A 24,130-nucleotide genomic window follows, 5' to 3' on the forward strand; every position below is an offset into this window, starting at 1 on the left:
TAAATTTCATCCAAATACAATAATAAAATTACCAAACCGGCATCAGGATTGACTTGATGGGCATCAAGCTCGCAAAATATTTGCAATTTTATTTGTAGTAGGAAACAACAATACTAAGGCCATATCTTGTTTTCTCTTTGTAGAGACATAACCCATATCTACATAACTATTCCATTCTTTCACTAGTCATATGACTCAGGTTCCAAGAACATCAGAGGGTTATTATCCCCAACACTTGTTTTTTTTTACTTTTAAGCAACTATTCTCAGCTGTGTTATACTCCAGAAAGTCAGTTAGTGAAGAGTAGAATTGAAAGCAATCTTTGCACTTTTTTGTCAGAATTTATTCATAGACTTCTACATTACAACAAGCCCTACAATTACAGTTTCAGTCTGTGTCTGTTCATAGGAGCTCAAAATAATCCCCAGTGAATGCTCACTATCAACATACAATTTAGCACAATTAATATACAGTATTTAAAATTAAATTTAGAGTACCCAATTCTTTTATTTTCAATTAAGGGGCAATTTAGTGTGGCCAATCCAGCTACCCTGCACATCTTTTTAGGTTGAGGGGGTGAGACCCATGCTGACAAAGGGAGAATGTGCAATCTTCACACAGACATTGACCTCAGGCCGGGATCGAACCCGGGTCCTCGACAGCATGATGTAGCAATGCTAACTACCGTGCCACAGCCTTTGTTCAAACATAGACAAAAGAGCAGAACTTGAATTGGTGACATCAAGACAACATTTGACTGAGTGTTGCATCTAGGACCCTAATAAAACCATTCATTGGGAATCGGGAACTACTGGTTCTGGATTTTCGTAAAAAGAGATCTGGTTCACTAATGCCCAATCCTTATCTGGGCAAGCCACTCGGTTCTGTCAAAGCTACTATGATAGAATTCACCCTGCAGTTTGGGAGGGAGAAACTGGAGTCAGATGTAACGGTATTACAATTGAATAGAGGTAACTGAAAAGACATGAGAGAGGAGCTGTCCAGAGTTGATTGGAAGGGGAGCCGAGCAAAGAAGACACTGGAACAGCAATGAAAGGAGTTTTGGGGGTTATTTGGGAGGCACAACGGAAATTCATCCCAAGGAGGAGGAAACTTGCTAAGGGGAGGATGAAGCAACCATGGCTGACAAAGGAATTGAAGGACAGAATAAAAGAAAAAGCATACAAGGTGGTGAAGATTAGTGGGAAGCCTTTAAAAGCAAGCACAGGACACCTAAAAAAGCAAAAAGGGGGGAGAAGATGAAATATGAGTGTAAGCTAACTATATAAAAGAAGATTGTAAGAGTTTTTTTTCTATATGTAAAAGATACGAGAGAGGCAAAAATAGACATTGGGCCACTGGAAAATGAGGCTGGTGAAATAGTAATGGGGAACAAAGAAATGGCAGAGGAACTGAATAGGTACGTTGCATAAGTCTTCACCATGGAAGACTCCAGTGGCATACCAGAACTTCAAGAGAGTTGGAGGGCAGAGGTGAGTGTAGTAGACTTAACAAAGGAGAAGGTGCTAGGGAAACTGAAAGGTCAGAAGGTGGATAAATCACTAGGACTACACCCCAAGATTCTGAATGAGATAGCTGAGGTGATTGTGGAGGCATTGGTCGTCTTTCAGGTATCACTGGAGTCGGGGAGGATTCCAGAGGATTAGAAAATGGCTAATGTAACACCCCTGTTTAAGGGAGGCAGGCAGAAGACGGGAAATTCTAGGCCAGTTAACCTGATTTTGGTTGTTGTTAAGATTTTAGAGTATTATTAAGGGTGAGATTGTGGAGTACTTGTGTATGGTAAAATAGGGCTGGGTCAAGATGGTTTCATCAAGAGGCGGTCATGCCTGACAAATTTGTTAGAAGTCTTTGAGGTGGTAACGAGGAAGTTAGACAAAGGAGAGCCAGTGGACGTGATCTATTTGGATTTCCAGAAGGCCTTTGACAAGGTACCGTATAGGAGGCTGCTAAATAAGATAAGAGCCCGTGGTGTTAGGGGCAAGGTAGTGGCATGGATAGAGGATTGGCTGACTTGCAGATGGCAAAGTGTGGGGATAAAGTGGTCTTTTTCAGGATGGCCGCCAGTGACTAGTGGTGTTCTGCAGGGATCAGTGTTGAGGCCACAACTATTCACGGTATAAATTAGCGATCTGGAAGAAGGGACTGAGGGTGCTAAGTTTGCAGATGATACAAAGATATGTAGAGCGACAGGTAGTGTTGAGGAAATGGGGAGGTTGCAGAAGGAATTGGATAGGCTAGGAGAGTGAGAAAAGAAGTGGCAGATGGAATACAATGTGGAAAAGTGTGAGGTTAAGCACTTTGGTAGAAAGATTAGAGGCATAGACTATTTTCTAAATGGTAAACGGCTTCATAAATCTGAAGCACAAAGGGACTTCGGAGTCTGAGTTCAGGATTCTCTTAAGGTTAACATGCAGGTACAGTTGGCAGTTTGGAAGGCAATAGCAATGTTAGCATTCATGTCGAGAGGGCTAGAATACAAAAGTGGGGATGCACTGCTGAGGCTGGCCAGACCCCCTTTGGAGTATTGTGAGCAGTTTTGCGCTCCGTATCTAAGGAAGGATGTACGGGCCTAGGAGAGGGCCCAGAGGAGGTTCACAAGAATGATCCTGGGAATGAAGGGCTTGTCATATGAGGAGCGGTTGAGGACTCTGGGTCTGTACTCGATGTAGTTCAGAAAGATGATGGGGATCTTATTGAAACTTACAGAATACTGAGAGGCCTAGATGGAGTGTGTGACATTCTAGGAAATGGACAGATGACAAGGGGTTAATATAATGTTATAGATAACCACTAGATGGAGCTAGATGCAGAACTATATAAAGTAGTGACTCACCGGTCTCTGGGAGAGAGTTTGAGAGGAGAGCTGGAGAGAGCAGTGATAATCAAATGCAGTATATGAGATGGTGCTTGACATTTTGTATTTAAATACGTGGACAGGTTTTGCTCCAGTGAATTTCTCTCACCCCTACCCAGTCAGACTTAATAGATCTAAGAGATCATTGGACAGGTGTCTAAGAAATCTGAAAGTAGGTTTCCTCCAGAACACTCTGGACTTGGTAGTTGGTAATTTATTGAGAAGTATCTGAGGTATAATTAGGTGCTTTAAAAGTGCAAATCACTACTTTAAAGTTTTTTGCCGGAGCTTAAAATGCTTTTATGACAATTCAAGGACAGTGATAGGTGAGATTGATTGAGAATGGTAGCTGCTTTTGAGTTAATTTTGTTTTTTATTTTATCCATCTAGATCAAGAATGCCTACGTTTTACTGCATTTGGCCATGTGAAAAATGCAGTTACTGCAATACCTTAAGTACACGAAAATGTAGGAACTGTAGTGAACCAATGAGAGATGAAGAGCAGTCTCTATATTTGGAAGGTACCTGTATTAGATTCTTGAAAGCAACAGTTGAAGCAAATAGGATACTGGGCTGCATTCATAGAATCATAGAATTTACAGTGCAGAAGGAGGCCATTCGGCCCATCAAGTCTGCACCGGCACTTTGAAAGAGCACCCTACCCAAGCCCACACCTCCACCCTATCCCCATAACCCAGTAACCCCACCCAACACAAAGGGCAATTTTGGCACAAAGGGCTGGAAAACGTCGTATAGGTCCCCCAGCCAGGCCGCCAACCCCGTGTGGCGTTGTTGACCGCCATTCCAGCAGAATCCTTCTGCAGAAACTAGAGAGTGCGAAGGCCACAATGTCGGTTTTCCTCCCCTCCATTAGCTCTGCCATGTTCGACACCCCAGAAATTGCCACCATAGGGTCCGACCCGGCTTCAACCCCCACAATCTTTGATAACGTCCCAAACACCTCCCTCCCACTATCTCTCCAACTTATCACAGCCCCAGAACATATGCGAGTGCTTTGCTGGTCCTCGCCCTCACTTCTCACACATGTCTACCACCCCTTGGAAGAACCCACTCATCCTTGCCAGAGTCATGTGCTCCCTATGTACCACCTTAAACTGAATCAAACTCATCCTCGCACGGGGAGGTCGAATTCACCCTGCGCATTGCCTCACTCTACATACCCCATCCTATCCCTTCCCCATCCCCCAACTCCTCCTCCCATTTCTTTTTAATCCTCCCCGCCTGCGCTCCCCCCTGCTCCCCCAGCCACCTGTATATATCCCCAATTCCTACCCTCAACTTCCACGCCCGGGAACAGTAACCACTCCAATAAGTGTCATGTGAGGGTGCCTTTAAGAAATGGATGTTTAAGAAATGTACCTTTTAAGAAATGCAGTGATGTCAGAGTGTGGGTGGAGCTGGGCTTTAGATCAGCCATTTTGCAGTTTTCAGTTTCAGTTTGAAAAGAGCTTGGGAATGTCTGTGTTTGCAGTGAGCTGGATCTGCTGTGATCTCTGCCATGAAAGACTATCTCTGGATCATTTGGATGATTTAAACTCCTAATAGAAAAGTCTTTAACCTGATGTGTTCCTTTTTGAAGGTGTTAAGTCTCTTGGATGTTGAAAGGAATAACTGAAGGATTATTTAGTTATGTAATATTTTCAGGGTTATCTTTGAAGTAAGGGGTGTTAAGTGATCCAATGTTTATTTAAAAGGTTAAGTTGAGTTCATGGAATAAACATTGTTTTGTGTTTTAAAAACCCACGTGTCCATAATTGTAACACCACACCTGGAGAACAAGCCATGTTGAAAAGCAAAAGTAGCATTAAAAGGGGAGGTTGGTTGAACTCCGATACATTTTGGGGTTCTGAAAACGCCTCGCCAATAACATAAGGTATACTCCGGAAGCTTGGGAAACCCTCGCCATTTCTTCTGCGCAAAGTCCCTCACTTGCATGTACCTGAATTTGCATCCATTCAGAAGCTCTACCTCCTCCTGCAGCTCTTCCAGAGTTACAAACCCCTCCTCCAGGTATAGAACCCTCGCCCTTGCAGCCCCACCCCTTATATATGCTATCCGTCTCCCCCGGCTTTAAACCCGTGGTTCCTACTCAGCGATGATGGTACTGATATCCCTTCCATCCTGAAGCCATCTGCTCATCTGGTTCTACACCCTAATTGTAGACTGTAGCACCGGGCTCTCTCTATGCCTTCTTGATGCCAGCGGTAGCGCCGCCGTCACCAAGATCCGCAGTCTGGACCCCCTACAGGACTCCTCCTTCATCCTGACTCATTCAGATCCCTCTCCTTCCCACCACCTCACCTCTGCATTCGCCGCTCAATAGTAGTGCAGCGGAATTGGAAGTGCCAACTCCCCCCTTTCTGCCTCTGTCGCTGTAGCAGGGCCCTCTTCACCCTAGGTACCTTCCCCGCCATATAAACTTCAAAATCGCTGCATCCAGTTTCTGGAAAAAGGCCTTCGGAATGAAGATCAGGAGGGTCTGGAATACAAACAGGAATCTTGGCAGAATGTTCATTTTTACCACCTGGACCCTCCCACCAATGTCAGGCGTAGCATATCCCATCTCCTAAAGTCCTCCCTTATCTCCTCCACCAATTTTGTTAGGTTCCATTTATGCATCGTCACCCACTTCCCCATCACCTCTCTCTGGCTACCCTAAATGGCAACACCCCCAAATTGGTTCCTCTACCCGCCTCATTCATCGGACGCACCTTACTTTTTCCGAAATTCAGCTTATAGCCCGAGAAGGCCCCGAACCTCTTTAATATGTCCATAATTCTCCCCATACTCTCCAGTGGGTCTGATATGAGCAGCAGCAGGTCGTCTGCAAACAATGACACCTGGTGTTGCCTACTCCCCCTCACAATCCCCTGCCACCCAACTAAGGGCTAACCCCCAAGGGCTATCGCCAAGGGCTCTATTGCCAGCACGGACAATAGCAGCGACAGTGGACTCCCCTGTCTTGTTCCCCCATGCAACCCGAAGCTCCCTGAACTCATCTTGTTTGTCCGTACACTCGCCACCGGAGCCACGTACATCACATGCACCCACGTCACAAATTTTGGGCCAAACCCAAACTTTCCCAGAGCCTCAAACGGGTACCTCCACTCCACCGGTCAAAAGCCTTCTCCGCGTCCATAAAGACCATACCTCCAGTACCCGTCCCTTTGACGGGGCCATGATCCCATTTAAGAACTGCCCAATGTTACTGCCCTTCTCAAAACCCGTTTGGTCCTCTGCAACCACCCCTGGATCACATCCTTCCATTATCCCCGCCACTAACTTAGCCACACTTCCACATCTGTATTTAACAATGACATCGGCCTATGTGACCCACACTCTAGTGGGATCTTCCCCTCTTCGGGATTAGCATGATCAACACTGTATATTACTACTCCTGGTAGTAGTGTTATATTGCTTTGTGCAACATATGTCAGTTGCTTCTTGTAGGATGATCTTTAACTCTGATTGTGAGATGCCGGTGTTGGACTGGGGTGAGCACAGTAAGGAGTCTTACAACACCAGGTTAAAGTCCAACAAGGTTTGTTTCGAATCACTAGCTTTCGGAGCACTGCTCCTTCACTGCTTCATTCACCTGAGGAAGGAGAGGTGCCCTCCGAAAGCTAGTGATTCAAAACAAACCTGTTGGACTTTAACCTGATCTTTAACTCGATGTTGATTAACACTCGTAGTCTTCCGATTTGAGCAAATACTTTATTGAGTAACATTAGCAAATAAACTGTGAGTTTGTTCTCTCTCCAAAACTTATACTAGATGTTAAATGTACAAGATTAACTATGATTAACTACACCTGCACTGAGCTGTCTCTCCCTGCCTCTGGCCACTCGTCACTGTCCTGACGAATAGGTGGATCTTGGCTCGAGTCTGTCTTTTTATACCCATCTCTAGTGCTGCCCTCTAGTGATTACTTAGCTGTATGTCTATACATTAACTCCTTGTGTACATACAGATATGCAGATCACTACATCTCCCTTGTTATTTTATATATTTTCTGTACTGTTTTAAAGAAAATTGTACAAAACGGGTAGATAAATGATGTGTATATCTGTACAAGTTGCGACGATATTGGTAATTATACAAAGCCAATTAATATTTGAGTCCAATCTTTATAAATTTAGTCGTTTGGGTTTCTTCCTTCATCTATTGGATCTTCTCAACTGTTGCAGTGGTGTAGTGGATGTTTTAATATCTTTGTGAACGTCGTTTGTCGTCTTGTGAAGTAAGTTCTGTCAACTAATTGGCTCATTCAGATCCAATGGGGGAAAAACTGGTGTTTGAAGTTGAATCTTCAGTAGGTCTCGCCGATTATGTTGAAAAAGCACTCCCTCTGCAGACTTTACGATTGTAGGATCACGGTGCTGCTTGCCTGAGTACTGTGGCTGGAGCAGACTATCCTCCTGGATTTCTCAGTCTGACGGTGTGATCTTTTGTCAGTGGTTTGGGCTTAATCACATGCTGATCAGAGTATTGCTTCTGTTTAGAACGTTGTTCCTGCATTTTGTTGAGAACAGGTATGTGATCAGGATCTTGAAATTGTATGGCTGGTAAAGTTGTTCTGACGTCTCTGCTAAAAAGCATCTGAGCTGGTGATAGTCCTGAACTTAATGGAGTTGCTTGGTACGATAACAAAGACAAATTAATGTCAGATCGTGAATCATTCGCCTTGCTGATGAGTTACTTGATGATGTGAACACCTTTCTCAACTTTCCCATTAGATTGTGGATAGTGTGGATTAGATGTAATATGACAAAAATTGTAGTTATTTGAAAACTCTGTCCATTCCCAACTCGCAAAACAAGGACCATTATCGGACATTACCATGTGTGGAATCCCATGTCGTGAAAATGTTTCCTTACAAGCCTCTATCATAGAATTTATAGAATTTACAGTGCAGAAGGAGGCCATTCGGCCCATCGAGTCTGCACTGGCTCTTGGAAAGAGCACCCTACCCAAGGTCAACACCTCCACCCTATCCCCATAACCCAGTAACCCCACCCAACACTAAGGGCAATTTTGGACACTAAGGGCAATTTATCATGGTCAATCCACCTAACCTGCACATCTTTGGACTGTGGGAGGAAACCGGAGCACCCGGAGGAAACCCACGCGCACACGGGGAGGATGTGCAGACACCGCACAGACAGTGACCCAAGCCGGAATCAAACCTGGGACCCTGGCACTGAAGCAACTATGCTACCACTGCTGCCCACTGTGCTTTGACTTATAGAAGAACTGCGCCTATCCCTTCCTGACTGACGTCAGTGGAGATCTTGGTCGTCCTAGTTGGGTCAAAAAGGTAAGGATTGCTGCAGTCATCAGTTGATTGAGATCCACCCATTCATTTTGGTGACGTTGTGTCCATTCAAAATGAGTGGTCTTCCTTATCAAATTGCGAAAAGCTGACGTCCTCATGGACAGATTTGAGATAAACTTGCCCAAGAAAGTTACAAAGCCCAGAAATCTTAACACAGCCTTTTTATCATGTGGCGTTTTCATATTCTGGATCGCAGAAATTTTCGCATGATCTGTTTGACACCTTGAGATGATATTGTATCTCCCATGTTTGTGCAAATATGCACTTTTGAGTGGTTGAGTTTCAATCCATACTGATGGATTCTTTGAAACATCTTCTTCAAACGACAAATGTGGTTTCTCCTGTTGTGAACCATATAATTACGTCGTCGACATAGACTCTTAACACCATTGATAACCTCAGTCATCTGCTCTATTATCCTATGGAAAATCTCTGAAGCGGAAATTATTCCAAAAGGCAAGCGGTTAAAGCAGAAGCATCCAAATGGAGTATTAAATGTGCACAACAATCTGCTCGAGTCATCAAGCTGCATCTGCCAGAAACTGCAAATCATCGAGTTTAGTGAAGGTGCGAGCATTCGCCATCTCGCATGTGATCTCTTCACGCTAGGGGATAGGGTAATGTTCCCTACGAATGTTTTTGTTCAGATCCTTTGGATTTATGCAGATTCGAAGATCTCCAGATGGTTTCTTAACACATACTAGAGAGCTGACCCAGTCAGTCGGCTGCGTGACTTGAGAGATGATTCCTTTTGACTAGCCTTTCAAACCTCTCTCGCAAAGGAGCTGGAACTCTCCTAGGCGGATGAATTCCAGGTTTTGCATCTTTTTTCAGCAAAACCTTGTACTGGTACGGTAAAGTGCCGATACCTTCAAATACGTCAGGGTATTTTTGAAGTATCTGCTGGATTTCATCTTCCATGCATGATGTATCCTGAGTATTCATAAAAATTCTTTGAACAAGCTACAAGTCTTTGCAAGCCAGAGCACCTAACAGTGATGATTTGTTGTTTTCCACTATTTCAAATCGTAGCTTCTTCTTTATCATCATATTTTTGACTTGAAGATGGCACAATCCCATTGATGTGATCTGATTACCATTGTAGCCTTTCAGCCTACATGAACAGGTATCATCTCGTGTTCTGGAGTAGAGTTGAGATCTTTGCTTGTCAGTAAATTGGCTGAAGCCCCAGTGTCAAGCTTGAACAATATTGGAAAATGGTTAACTTGCACTGTTGAAGTCAATTCACTGCTGGAGTCGATCATATTGATCGGAAGAGGAGTGCTGGTCGTTGCTTTAATTTCCTCACTTTTTTCAATTGTTCCCACGAAAAGCGTGTTTTCTAATGAGAAATTGTCCTCTTCTGAAGAATAATTCTTTTTGTATTTTTTGTGCTCCGATGAATCCATACTGCGAACGTTGATGCTCCTTTGTTTTGGTTTCGGAGTCTTAAATTGCACTGCAGATCTGCATTGTGAGGCGTACCGATTGAGTTTTCCACATTTTAAACATTGTTTGCCTTTAGCCGGACATTACCCTTTTAAGTGGGCTTTGCCACATCGGTGACATGGCATGGCGTCGTCTCTCTGACGCGTCAGACACATTCGCACATGCGCAGATGCCTTTTCTTCAGTCTCGCATTTTCGTGCAAAGTGCGCATGTCCCGGGCTGGAGTGTGTGCGCGCAGGATAGCTGCTGTTTGAAATGTGCTTCTTGGCTGCCTGCGGCACCGTTTTAACAGACTCGTCCTTGTGGTGGATTTTGTGCCCTTTTCACGGTAGTAAAACTCATTATATTGGTCCTTACTTTGTTCATGGGATAATCACGTTTGAATTGCGATTTTTAGCATTAAATCTTGCTGTTTTAATAATGATTCTCTGAGGCCCTCATCATATAGTCCATGTACAATCTATTCTCTGATTGGTGAATCATGCAAATCTGCATAGTTGCAAGTTTATGCTAGTAACTTTAAATTGGTGACAAAGCTGATGAATGATTTCCCCATGTTTTTGCACACGTCTGTTGAACCTGAATCTCGCAAAGATTTAATTTGCCTGCCTTTTGCAATGGTCATCAAATTTGTTAATTATTGCATCAAGTTTCCGTTTGTCCTCCCTTTCAGAGTAAGTGAAAGAGTTGTATATTTGTACAGCCTGCTGTCTTGCCATGGAAAAAAGCAGAGCTATTTTCCTAGCTTCAGAAGCGGTGGCCAAATCATGTGCTTCTAGAAAGATATGGAATTGCTGTTTGAAAAATTTCCAATTTGAGTTAAGATTACCGGTAGTTTTTAGTTGACGTGGAGCTTGAACGTGGTCCACCGAGTTGACTATTCTTCAAGGGATCCAAATGCTGCGAAACCTTCCAAAGTCGAATAGCCAGTACAAATTTTCATTATTTCTTTTCTTTCTAGTTCTTATCTAATCTATCTAGTAAGCTTTCTTGAAGGCAACCTGGTACCATGTTATATTACTACTCCTGATAGTAATGTTATATTGCTTTGTGCAATATATATTACTCACTTGCTTCTTGCCAGTATGATCTTTAACTTGATGTTGATTAACACTCGTAGTCACCGATTAGAGCAAATACTTTATTGAGTAACGTTAACAAATAAACTGAGTTCATTCTCTCTCCAATTTATACTAGATGTTAAGTGAACAAGATTGAATAAGAATTAATTATTAACTACACCTGCACTGAGCTGTCTCTCTCTGCCTCTGGTCACTAGTCACTGTCCTTACGAAGAAGTGGATCTTGGCTTGAGTCTGTCTTTTTACACCCATCTCTAGTGCGGTCCTCTCGTGATTACTTAGCTGTTATGTCTATACATTAACCCCTTGTATACATACAGATCTGCAGATCACTACAGACGCCTGGGTCAGTGTCTCCGACAGCAGCCCCTTCTCCAGCACCTCGCTAAACATCCCCAATAAATATGGTGCCAACTCTGTCGCAAATTCCTGATTAAGCTCCACCTGGTAACAGTCCGACCCCGGGGCCTTTCCCGACTTCATCCATTTTATGCTATCCATCACCTCTCTCAACCCTAAGGACTCCTCCAGCACCTGCCTCATCTCCTCATCCAGCCGTGGGAATTCCAGCCCATCCAGAAATCACCCCATGCCCCCTTCCTCATCACCAGGATTGCCCCTATACAACTTCTCATAGTACTCCCTGAATGCCTCATTTATCTTCTCTGGCTCCAACACGATCTCCCCCTACCCTGTTTGTACTCTCAGGGTTTCTCCAGGTGCGGCCTGCCTCCGTAGCTGATGGGCTAGCATGTGGTTTACCTTCTCTCCATATTCATACTGCAACACCCCCGTCCTCCATAGCTGCCCCACAGCCTTCCCCATTGTCAGCCTGTTGAACTGCCGCTGCAACTACTTTCTCTCCGCCAACCCCTCTTGGTGGGGATTGTCAAATATTTCCTGTCTATCTCAACTATCTCATTCAGTAACCGTCTGTACTCTTCCCTTCTTCTCGTATCTCTGTGCGTCTTGAACAAGATAATCTTCCCCCTAACCACCGCCTTCAATGCCTCCCAGAATGTGGCAGCTGATACCTCCCCATTCTGATACAACTCCACATAATCTGATCACTGACCGCACCTTATCACAGAACTCATTATCCGCTAAAAGCCTAACCTCCATCCCGGCCTCTGCTCTTGCATCAAGCTAAGTCTAACCTCCAACCAGTGTGGTGCATGATCAGAGATCGCCGCCCCCACCATCCACACCAAAACCTCTCGACTCACCACAAAAGAATCAATTTTGAAGCATACCTTTACTCCAGAGAATGAGTACTCCCTCTCTCCCGGGTTCCTAAACCTCCACAGATCCACCATTCCCATCCTTTCCATAAACTCTCCTCAACCTTCCCGTTGACTTGGGGCTCGACCTATCCACCCTTGGCTCCAGTACGCAATTAAGATCACCCCCCCATGATCAACTGATGTATGTCCAGATCTGGAATCGCTCCCAGCAACCCCTTACAATTGCCCCTTACAATCTTGTTGCCCCTTAGCAAACATTCACAATAACAAAATCACCCCACCCAAGAAGAAAACAAAAAATACCCTGGCCCCACGGGGCTCCCGCATCTTCCGAACTGTTGTTCTAGCTCCCCCGTCTCCCATCAACGTTCAGTTTCCCCCAATTTATGGTCTCTAATAAAGTCATTGGCCTCCTCTGAGGTTTCAAAATAGTACTCCCGGCCTTCAAAGGTCACCCACAGTTTTGCTGAATACAGCACCCAAACTTGATCTACCTTTGGTGTACAACTGTTTTGTCCTAGTTGAACCCGGCGTGCCCTTTTCACCAGTTTTGCCCCAAAGTCCTGATAGATTGGGAGCCTGTTGCCCTCCCATTCTCAGTTTTGCTTCTCCCTAGCCCACCGCAAGATCATCTCCTTCTCCACGAACTTATGGAGCCGTACAATTACTGCCTGTGGCAGCTCTCCCACTCTAGGTTTCTGCCTTAGGAACCTATGCACCCAGGGCCTTGTCCAACACCCCCTCTGCCACCAGCCCCGCCAGCATCCTTGAAGTTGTATCTCATGGCACTCGTGCCTTCCACACCATCAGGCAAGCCAACGTAGGTTCTGCCTTCTGGATCTATTCTGCTCCTCTACCTTTGCAAAGGTCCACAGGAGCCCCACCTCTGCCTCCAATGCCACCACCTGTTCACTGTGGTCAGACATCACCTTCTCCATCTCCTGTATCTGCGATTTCTGTGCCTCCAAGCACTTCTCAACTCTCTCCATTGAGCCTTTCAAGGGTGGTACCGCTTCTACGTTGGCCTTCGATTGATATTCATGCATCTCCTTTTGCTGCTAGTGGAACTCCCATCAGCTGCTCCACCTGGAGTTTTCCAGCTTGCGACAACCCTTCCCCTCCCCCATCTTTCCAATTGTTGCTGCATTGCCTCCAGTTCCTTGGCCAGGTCTTTAACCACCTTCTGCCAGTTCTGATAATCAGCAGACATGCTATTGCTGGGAGGAACCTGTCCTCCACACCTTCAGCTACACTTTCCTGTCCAAATTCACTCGTTTTTGGGTAAAAAGAGCTCAAATCAATGCCCTCGAGCCAGAGCTGCCCCGTGCGCGACTACTCTCTCTATGCCCATCACCAGAAGTCTGAATGCAGGCCTAGTTGACCCAATTTCTTGTTGTACAACAATCCTGCCATCCCAGGAATTAATCTGGTGAACCTTGGCTTCTCTTCCTCTATGGCAAGTATTTCCTTTCTTGGGTAAGGAGACCTTGGAACTATATTCTCTTCCCTCACCGCAGCTGGGTCAAAATACTGGAACTACCTTCCCAGCAAGAGTGTAGATGTACCAATAAATCTTCAGCAGTTCATGAAGGCGGCTCAACACCACCTTCTCAAGGATGTTAGAGATGAGCAGCAAATGCTGGCCATGCCAGTGGTGCTCACATCCCATGAAAGATCTAAAGAAAATGTACTCCGAGGTGCAGACTCAGGACAATTTGCGATATTTATTGCATTACAAAGGGCCAGGTTTTTGTGCAAATTGACAAATTGAGTTAGATAAGTTGGGGAAGACCGGAGTGATGCATATAAATTGTACAGTAGGTTTGGTGTTCAGCAGATTCCAGAGAATTGTAGACTATTTGAAACATGTTCTCAGCTTGTGTGATGAGTATTAATTCACTGTATAATTTTGGGAGGGAACTGTAGCTCTCTGGTTCCTGCTTAAGGTAGAAACCACATTGTACAAGAGATAGCGACAAGAGACAGCTACTGAATAATGCAGATGTTGATTACTGTGGTCTTCTGGACTAGTTTTGATAGCCTAGCATGTTGGCTACTTTTCCTTCCAATGTGCAATATGCTCATTTGCATTGAATTTCATTTTGCATTGTTTAGCCTTTATAGATTTTGCCCAATTGCTTCTGAGCTACTTCTTCTGATTCTAATGCCTCATTTTGTTTGGTCATCTGACCAATACACTTTCTGAATCTAGTTTTATATAAATTAGAAACAATAGTGGTCCCAACACAGTTCTGGGACACCCAGCTAGTATTATCTTGCCCATCACAATGGAAATCCACCAACTAGTGTTTGTTGGCTTCTTTGAGCCAATTTCTTCTCCATTTCCAACATTTATCCCGAATCTCCACCACTTCCAGAATTATTAATGGCTTTTGCATGAGACATTGAACAATTATAAAAAAAAAAAAAAAATCCAAGTGTATGCCAAAAAAATGGCACAGTCTTATTGAGTTACCACTTCCTCAAACAAGTTGAACTTGACCAGGCAGGATCGTCCCTCCTAAACCCATGGAGATTATTGTTTACTAGGTTGTTGCTATATGGGTAATCCTCTAGTTTACTGCTGATTTTCTTTAATCATTTTATTTCCCCATTGTGTTACTCTGATTGTCTGTATATCTTTCACACAGGGCCTACAGGCATTTTGCTATGTAGTGCAGATTTCGGAGAGAGGAAGAGGTCCTGAGGAGTATTGACGGATGTGGAAAGGATGTTTCCTCCTTGTCGGAGAGTCTAGAATTAGGGATCACTGTTTAAAAATAAGGAGTCACTGATTTAAGACATGATAACGTTTTTTTTTTCTCCTGAGAGGGTCAGTTGTGAGACTCTGGAACTCCATTCCTCAAAAGACAGTGGAAGTTGAGTCTTTCAATATTTTTAAGACTGAGCTAGATTCGGGGGTAGGCAGGAATGTGTGGCTGAAGTTGCAATTAGATCAGCCATGATCTTATTGAATGGAGGAGCAGGCTTGAGAAACCGAGTGGCAGACTCCAGATCCGAGTTCATATGAGAGCGCTCATAAAGCAGCATGGAGTTTGGAGAGAGGGAGAGGCCATTTGAGTTAACAAAAGTGATCCCATAGAAAGTTAGTCTAGGGAGCTAATGGAAAACAAGGAGATGACAGATGAATTGAATAGATGTTCCTGTCACTTCACAACGCCAGGGTCCCAGGTTCGATTCCCAGCTGGGTCACTGACTGTGTGGAGTCTGCACGTTCGCCCCGTATCTGTGTGGGTTTCCTCCGGGTGCTCCGGTTTCCTCCCACAAGTCCCGAAAGACGTGCTGTTAGGTAATTTGGACATTCTGAATTCTCCTTCTGTGCACCCGAAAGGGTGCCGAAAAGGGACCTTTCACAGTAACTTCATTGCAACGTAAGCCTACTTGTGACAATAAAAGATTATTATTATTTTTTGTTTATCAATGTATTTCATTACAGACATGTATCAAAACAGGTTACAGCAAATAGACACCCCGGGATATACTTCCCAACAATCAACTATACAGTCTGTACAGATGTTGCCCCATTTTCACACCCCCCCCCCCCCCCACCCCCCCACCCCAACCACCTGTTCTTCAAACACGGTCACAAACATCCCCCACCTTTTCTCAACCCCCCCTGCTGAGTCCCTTAACTCATACTTTATCTTCTCTAACCGCAGAATGTCGTACAGGTCACCCAATCACGCCGCTACCCCTGGCGACGATGCCGATTGCCGCTCCAGCAATATTTGCCACTGTGTCATCAGAGGCGAAGGCCACAACATCGGCCTTCCTCCTCTCCATGAGCTCCGGCTTCTCTGAAACCCCAAATATCGCCACCAATGGGTCTGGGTCCACTTCCTCCTCCACTATCCTGGCTAAGACCATGAACACTCCTGCCCAGATTCTTCCCAATTTTTCCCAACCCCAAAACATGTGCATGTGATTCGCTGGTCACACCTCTCACACTCATCTGCTACTCCCTGAAAGAACCCACTTATTCTCGCCCGAGTCATATGCACCCTGTGCACCACCTTAAACTGTATCAGGCTCATCCTTGCACAAGAGGAGGTCCCGTTTAGCCTTCGCAGTGCCTCACTCCATACTGCCCAATTGATCTCCCCTCCCAACTCCGCTTCTCATTTCTCCTTGATCTTCACCACCTGCCTTCTCCCCCAGCCGCTTGTATATATCCCCAATTCTTCCCTCCCCTTCCACATCTGGAAGCAGCAGTCGCTCCTGCAGGGTGTATCCCGGCAACCTAGGGAATCTCCTCCAGACTTTTTGCGCAAAGTCCCTAACCTGCAGATACCTGAACTCACTCCCCCTCGTCAGCTCTACCCTCTCCCTTTAGCTCTTCCAGACTGGTGAACCTTTCCTCCAAAATACAAGTTCCTCACCTTGACCAGCCCCACTTCCCTCCACCTCCTGTGTATACTATCCATCCCCCCCTCTGGTTCAAACCCATGATTCTTGCACAGCGGCGATAGCATCGACATCCCTTCCACCCTAAAATGCCTCCAACTGATTCCATGGCCAGGATTCTCCAAAATCCCGGCTAAGTGTTGACGCCGTCGTAAACACCGGAGTGTTTCACGCCGGCGTCAACGGGCCTCATGGCCCAGCGATTCAGGGGGCCAGCACGCCGCTGGAATGCTCCACGCAGATCTGGCGCCGATACGCGGCCCTGCACTGCTGCCGCGGGTCCACGCATGCACGTGGCGGCTGTTTCCGTGCCGGCGCTTGGTGCGTGGTGGCCGGTTCCGCTCCGGCGCCACGCAATATGGCGTAGCGACACAGCGAGCCCGCGCGGAGGAAGGTAGGCCCCCCCTCAGATTGAGCGTGCCCGCCGATTGGTAGTCCCTGATCGCGGGCGTGGCCGTCGTGGAGGCCCCCCACCCCGAGTCTGATTTCCCCCCCCCCCCCCCAAGGACGGCGGCCGCGGGTCCGAGCTCACGGCAGGTGGTACCATATGTGAACCACGCCAGCGGACAATTCGGCCGGACGACCGTGGAGAATCGCCGCGGGGGCCACTTTCAACGGCCCCATGACCGGCGCCGTGCGCATGTGACTGGCGCCGATTCTCTGGTCACCGGAGAGTCGCATCCTGGCGTAGGAACAGAGTGGCGGGAATTTTCGGCGGTGCAGGCTCGGAGAATCCAGGCCCATATCTTCACTGTGGACTGCACCACCGAGCACCCTGAATGCCTACTCGGATCCATTGGCAACGATGCCGTTACAATAGCCCTCAAATTAGACCTCAAGAATCTTACAAGACTCCTCCTCCATCCTAACCCACTCTACCCCTTCTCCTTCCCACTACCGCCCCACTTTGTCCAAATTCGCCGCCCAATAGTAAGAAGCAAGTTTGACAACGCCAGCGCTTCTCCCCCTGCTGCCTCTGGGTCCTCCTCACCCTCAGCACCTTCCCCGCCCATACAAAGGCCGAAATGATCGTGTCCACTTTCCGAGAAAAGGTCTTTGGTATGATGGTCGGGAGAGCCTGAAAGATAAACAAGAACCTTGGCAGAATATTCATTTTCACCACTTGGACCCTCCCCGCCAACGTTAAGTGCAGTGTATCCCACCTCCTAAGATCCTTTCTGGTCTCCTCCACCAGCTTCGTTCAGTTCCACCCGTGGAACCCTGTCCATTCCCTCACTACCGTAAACGGCATCCCCCCCCTTAAATTAGCCCACTGTCCCAGCTCTTTCACCGGGAATACCTCGCTTTTCCCTCCATTCAGTTTGTACCCCGAGAACCCTCCAAACCTCCACAGCAGGCCCATAATCCTTCCCATACCCTCCAAAGAATCCGAAATATGCAGCAGGAGGTCATCACATGGAGCGACTCTCTCATAATCCCCCGCCACTCCATCGACCAGAGAGCCATCGCCAATGGCTCTATGGCCAGCGCAAACAGCAACGGCGACAGCGGGCACCCCTGCCTCACCGCTGTGTAAGTCAAAGCTTCGTGAGCTCACGTCATTCGTCCTCACCCTCGCCCTTGGTGCCACATACAGCAACCGCACCATGCCACAAATCTCGGCCCAAACCCAAACCTTACCAAAACCTCGAAGTACCCAATCAAATGCCTTCTCCGTGTCCATGGACACCACCACCTCCGGTACCAGAGTCCCTGACGGATTCATCACCACATTCAACAGCTATCTTGTATTACTCGTGTACTGCCTACCCTTCACAAAGCCTTTTTGATCTTCTGCAACCACCCCCGGGACACAGTCCTCCATCTTCCCCGCCAACAACTTAGCCAATACATTCACATCCGTATTCAATAGTGATGTGGGTCTATATGACCCACAGTCATCGAACATAGAACAGTACAGCATGGTGCAGGCCCTTCGGCCCACGATGTTGTGCCGACCACTGATCCTAATCTAAGATCAACCTAACCTACACCCCTTCAATATACTCCTGTCCATGTGCCTGTCCAAGAGTCGCTTAAATATTCCTAATGACTCTGACTCCACCACCTCCGGTGGCAATGCATTCCATGCACCCACCACTCTCTGTGTAAATAACTGACCTCTGACATCTCCCCTATACCTTCCTCCAATCACCTTGAAATTATGTCCCCTCGTGACAACCATTTCTGCCCTGGGGAAAAATCTCTTGCTATCCCCTCTATCCATGCCTCTCATCACCTTGTATACCTCTATCAAGTCACCTCTCTTCCTTCTTCACTCCAGTGAAAAAAGCCTTAGCTCCCTCAACCTTTCTTCATAAGACATGCCCTCCAGTCCAGGCAGTATCCTGGTAAATCTCCATTGCACCCTCTCCAACGCATCCACATCATTCTTATAATGAGGTGGCCAGAACTGGACACACTATTCCAAGTGTGGTCTAACCAGGGTTTTATAAAGCTGCAGCAAAACCTTGTGGCTCTTCAACTCAATCGCACTGTTAATGAAAGCCAACACACCATATGCCTTTTTAACAATCCTGTCAACCTCGGTGGCAACTTTGAGGGATCTATGTGCGTGGACCCCAAGGTCCCTCTGTTCCTCCACACTTCCAAGAATCCTGCCTTTTACCCTGTATTCAGCATTCAAATTCGACCTTCCAAAATGAATCATTTCACATTTATCTAGGTTGAACTCCATCTGTCACTTCTCAACCCAGCTCTGCATCCTGTCAATGTCCTGTTATAACCTGCAACAGCTCTCAACACTATCTACAACTCCACCAACCTCCATGTCATCGGCAAACTTACTAACCCACCCTTCCACTTCCTCATCCAAGTCATTAAGAAAAACCACAAAGAGCAGAAGTCACAGAACAGATCCCTACGGGACACCACTGGTCACCGACCTCCAGGCGGAATACTTTCCATCCACTACCGCTCGTTGTCTTTTTTCGGCCAGCCAATTCTGTATCCAGATAGCCAAATTTCTCTAGATCCCATACCCCCTGACTTTCTGAATGAGCCTACCATGGGGAACCTTATCAAATGCTTTAACTGAAATCCAGAGACACCACATCCGCTGCTCGACTTTCATTAATGTGTTTCGTCACATCCTCATTTCAGCAAGACTTGTGAGGCATGACCTGCACCTCACAAAGCCATGCTAACTATCTTTAATCAAACTATGTTTTTCTAAATAATCATAACTCCTATCGCTCCGAATCCTTTCCAGTATTTTGCTCACCAGTCTAAATAATCATAAATCCTATCACTCTGAATCCTTTCCAGTATTTTGCTCACCAGTCTTGCATCTATAAGACTGACTGGTCTCTAATTCCCAGGGATTTCCCTATTCCTTTTCTTGAACAGGGGAACAACATTCGCCTCCTTCCAATCATCCGGTACTACTCCAGTGGAGAGTGAGGACGCAAAGATCGTCGACAACGGAGCAGCAATCTCCTCTCTCGCTTCCCGTAGTAACCTTGGGCATATCCCGACTGGTCCAGGGGACTTATCGATCCTGATGCTTTTCAAAAGTTCCAGCACATCCTCCTTCTTAATATCAACCTGTTCGAGCCTATTAACCTGGTTCACGCTGTTCTCACGAGCAACAAGGTACCTCTCTTTAGTGAATACTGAAGCAAAATATTCATTTGGGGTCTCCCCTACGACCTCGGACTCTAGGCACAAATTCCCTCCATTATCCCTGATCGGCCCTACTCTCACTCTGATCATCCTCTTATTTCTCAAAAGCGTAGAACGCCTTGGGGTTTTCCCTAATCCTTCCCGCCAGGGCTTTTTCATGCCCCCTTCTAGCTCTCCAAAGTACATTTCTGAGTTCCTTCCTGGCTATCTTGTAACCCTTTAGAACCGTGCCAGATTCTTGCTTCCTCAACCTTGCGTAAGTTTCCTTCTTCCTCTTGACTAGAAGCTCCACTTCTCTTGTCATCCAAGGCTCCTTCACCTGACCATTCCTTCCTTGTTTCAGTGGGACAAACCTATCCAGTACTTGCAGCAAGTGCCCCGTAAACAACCCCCATATTGCTGTTGTGCATTTCTCTGAGAACATCTGTTCCAAATTTATGCTCCCCAGCTCCTGTCTAATAGCAGTATAATTTCCCCTCCCCCCAATTAAATACCTTCCCATATTGTCTGTTCCTATCCCTCTCCATGACTATGGTAAAGGTCAAGGAGTTGTGGTCCCTGTCACCAAAATGCTCTTCACCTGGCCTGGTTCGTTGCCAAGCACCGAATCCAATATGGCCTCCCCCCTAGTCGGCCTATCTACATATTGAGTCAGGAATCCTTCCTGGACACACCTGCCAAAATCTACTCCATCTAAACCATTTGCACTAAGGATGTTCCAGTCAATATTAGGGAAGTTGAAGTCACCCATGACAACAACTCTTGTTACTTCTGCACCTTTCCAAGATATGCTGTCCAATCTGTTCCTCCATCTCTCTGCTGCTATTGGGGGCTCTATAGAAAACTCCCAATAAAGTGACTGCTCCTTTCTTGTTTCTGACGTCCACCCATACTGACTCAGTAGACAACCCCTCCTTGACTGCCTCCTTTTCAGCAGCTGTGATGCGCTCTCTAATTAACAGTGCTACTCCCCCTCCTCTTTTACCTCCCTCCCTATTCGTCTTAAAACTTCTAAACCCCGGAACATCTAACAACCATTTCTGCCCCTGGGAAATACACGCCTCCGTAATGGCCACAACATCGTAGTTCCAAGTACTGATGGATGCTCTTAGTTCATCTCCCTTATTCCTGATGCTCCTTGCATTAAAACAAGACACACTTTAACCCACCACACCGAATGCAACTTTGCCCTTTTAACTGTCTATCCTTCCTTACAGACTCGCTACATACTATTTCCGCCCATTCCACAGCTGCCCTATTCTCTGATCTGTAGCTCTTGTTCCCATCCCCCTGCCAAACTAGTTTAAACCCTCCCAAAGAGCTCTAGCAAGCCTCCTGCCAAGGATATTGGTGCCCTTCCTGTTTGGGTGCAACCCGTCCCTCATGTACAGGTCCCACCTTCCCCAGAAGACATCCCAATGATCTATTAATGGGAACATTCATCCCCAGATAAATTCTTCACTTCTACAACCCCATACAAGCTCAACAGTAAACAGCAAAATTCCTCCTTTTAAAAAAAAAAGACAAATCCCCCAATCCCTATCCCCACTTCAAACATGCACCCAACCATTACGAAGTGTCAACACCCCAGTTCCCATGCATTGTTCACTCAGTTCTTCCCAGTTTATGCTCCCTAATGAAGTCTTCGACCGCTTCTGGGGTCTCTAAATAATTCCTCCTAACGTCATCCATAATTTCACCGGATAGAGCACCCCAAACCTGATCTGCTGCCGGTACAGCACCGCCTTGGCCTTGTTGAAGCCTGCCCGCCGCTTTGCTAACTCGGCTCCGATGTCCGGATAAATTTGGACGTCATTCCCCTCCCAGTCGCAGGTAAGCTTCTCCCTGGCCCATCGCTGAATTTTCTCTTTCGTCACAAATTTGTGGAGTCTCATGATCACCGCCCGTGGCAGCTCACAGGATTTGCCTTCTCGAGGCATTATCCTGCTCCTCCACCTTTGCCCTCAACATTTTACACAGGTCCCCTGAGAGCCCACCTCCGCTCCAGAGTTGCCACACAATCACCGTGGTCCGAGATCATTCCTTCGATCTCCTGAATCTGTGACCCCTGAACCTCCAAACACTCCTCCACCAGTTCCAGAGAACTCTTCAGGGATGCCACAGCTCTTTCGATGACCTTCAAACGATCCTCCCGCATTTCCTTCCTCTGCTGGCAGAATTCCTCTTTAATAAACGGCATCTGCCCCCCGCATGTTTACAGTGTGGCTGTTGCAGCACAGGCTTCCTCCAACATTTCAGCCAAATCTCTCACTTTTTTCTGCCAGGTCTGATAGCCAGCAAACATACCATTCCCGGGGGAAACTACTCTAACATTCACCTACGCCTTTTCATCAAAATACCACCCAGTAACGGGTAAAAAGAGCTCTTTTCTGTGCCTGCAGGCAGGAGCTGCCCTGTGTGTGACCACTCACACCATGGCCACAACCAGCAGGTTCATTGGTCTTTATTATAGAGGATACAAGTTATGTACTAGAAATAGCTGTAAATCAGGAATTGAAAGAGAGGGAGGAACTCGGACATTTCAATCATCAGGGATGTGGTACTTAACAAATTGTTGGATCTGCGGGTTGACAATTCCCTGGACCCTGATGCATTTCACCCTAGAATCTTAAAATATGTGGCTAGTGAGGTAGCTGCTGTGCTGGTTTTAATTTTTCAAAATTCACTAGATTCGAGGAAGGTACCATTAGATTTGAAAATAGCTTATGCAGTTTTATTTAAAAAGGGAGGAAGACCAAGCAAGAAACTACTGGCCATTCATTTTCTGCAGTAACCTTTGACATGGCACCTTATCAAATGCCTTCTGGAAATTGCTGTACAGTACATCCACCGGTTCCCCTTTGTCCACATCATATGTGGCTCCTTCAAAGAACACCAATAAATTGGTGAAACGTGATTTCTCTTTTTTAGAAAATATGTTGATTCGGCCAGATTGCTTTGGAATTTTCTAAGTACCCTGCCATAACATCTTTGATAGTTTCTAAGATTTTCCTTATGATAGATGCTAAGCTAAATTAGTTATTTTCCAATTGAATGGAACCTTCCCCGAATCTAGTGTACTTTGTAAAATTGGAACAGACGCATCTCCTCTTTTAAGACCCGAGGGTCAAATGCATCAGGAGCTGGGAATTTCTCAGCCCATAACTCCTAATTTGCTAAAGTACGACTCCCTAGTGATTGTAATTTTCCTGAGCTTCTCCCTCCCTTTCAAATCCTGATTTATAGCTATTTCTTGAATATTATTTGTATCCTCTAGAATGAAGAATGATGCAGAATGCCTGTTCAATTAATCCACAATCTCCTTATTTTCCATTATAAATTCCCCAGACTAATTTTCAGTAGATTTCATAGAATTTACAGTGCAGAAGGAGGCCATTCAGCCCATCGAGTCTGCACCGGCTCTTGGAAAGAGCACCCTACCCAAGGTCAACACCTCACCCTATCCCCATAACCCAGTAACCCCACACAACACTAAGGGCAATTTTGGACACTAAGGGCAATTTATCATGGCCAATCCACCTAACCTGCACATCTTTGGACTGTGGGAGGAAACCGGAGCACCCGGAGGAAACCCACGCGCACACGGGGAGGATGTGCAGACTCCACACAGACAGTGACCCAAGCCAGAATCGAACCTGGGACCCTGGAGCTGTGAAGCCAATGCTTCACAATGGTAGGACCAATGCTTGCATGTTAACTATGATTTAAATATCTATAGAAACCCTTACTATCTGTCTTTATATTTCTACAGTAAGAAGTCTTACAACACCAGGTTAAAGTCCAACAGGTTTGTTTCGAATCACTAGCTTTCGGAGCGCAGCTCCTTCATCCGGTGAGTGAAGAGGTGAGTTCTGCAACCACATATACAGACAAAGTCAATGATGCAAGATGATACTTTGAATACAAAGTATTATCTTGCATCATTGACTTTGTCTATATATGTGGTTGTGGAACCCACCTGACCTGATAAAGGCGCTGCGCTACGAAAGCTAGTGATTTGAAACAAACCTGTTGGACTTTAACCTGGTGT

At 46.1% G+C, this 24,130-nt stretch overlaps 1 protein-coding gene across 2 annotated transcripts in view; it reads left to right on the plus strand.

The window, feature by feature from the left end:
* The window catches only part of rbm44 (RNA binding motif protein 44), a 290,943-nt gene that overhangs the window by 16,418 nt on the left and 250,395 nt on the right, over nt 1-24,130 (plus strand). The window contains exon 3 of one of the 2 annotated variants that reach the window (XM_072483580.1): nt 3,269-3,399. The exons of the other annotated variant lie outside the window; for it this stretch is intronic. Within the exon in view, the coding sequence (XP_072339681.1) occupies nt 3,269-3,399 (131 nt within the window). The remainder of the gene's footprint in view (nt 1-3,268; nt 3,400-24,130) is intronic. 2 annotated transcript variants of the gene reach the window in all.

The sequence above is a fragment of the Scyliorhinus torazame genome, chromosome 2, assembly GCF_047496885.1.
Source record: "Scyliorhinus torazame isolate Kashiwa2021f chromosome 2, sScyTor2.1, whole genome shotgun sequence".
NCBI classification, from domain to species: domain Eukaryota; kingdom Metazoa; phylum Chordata; class Chondrichthyes; order Carcharhiniformes; family Scyliorhinidae; genus Scyliorhinus; species Scyliorhinus torazame.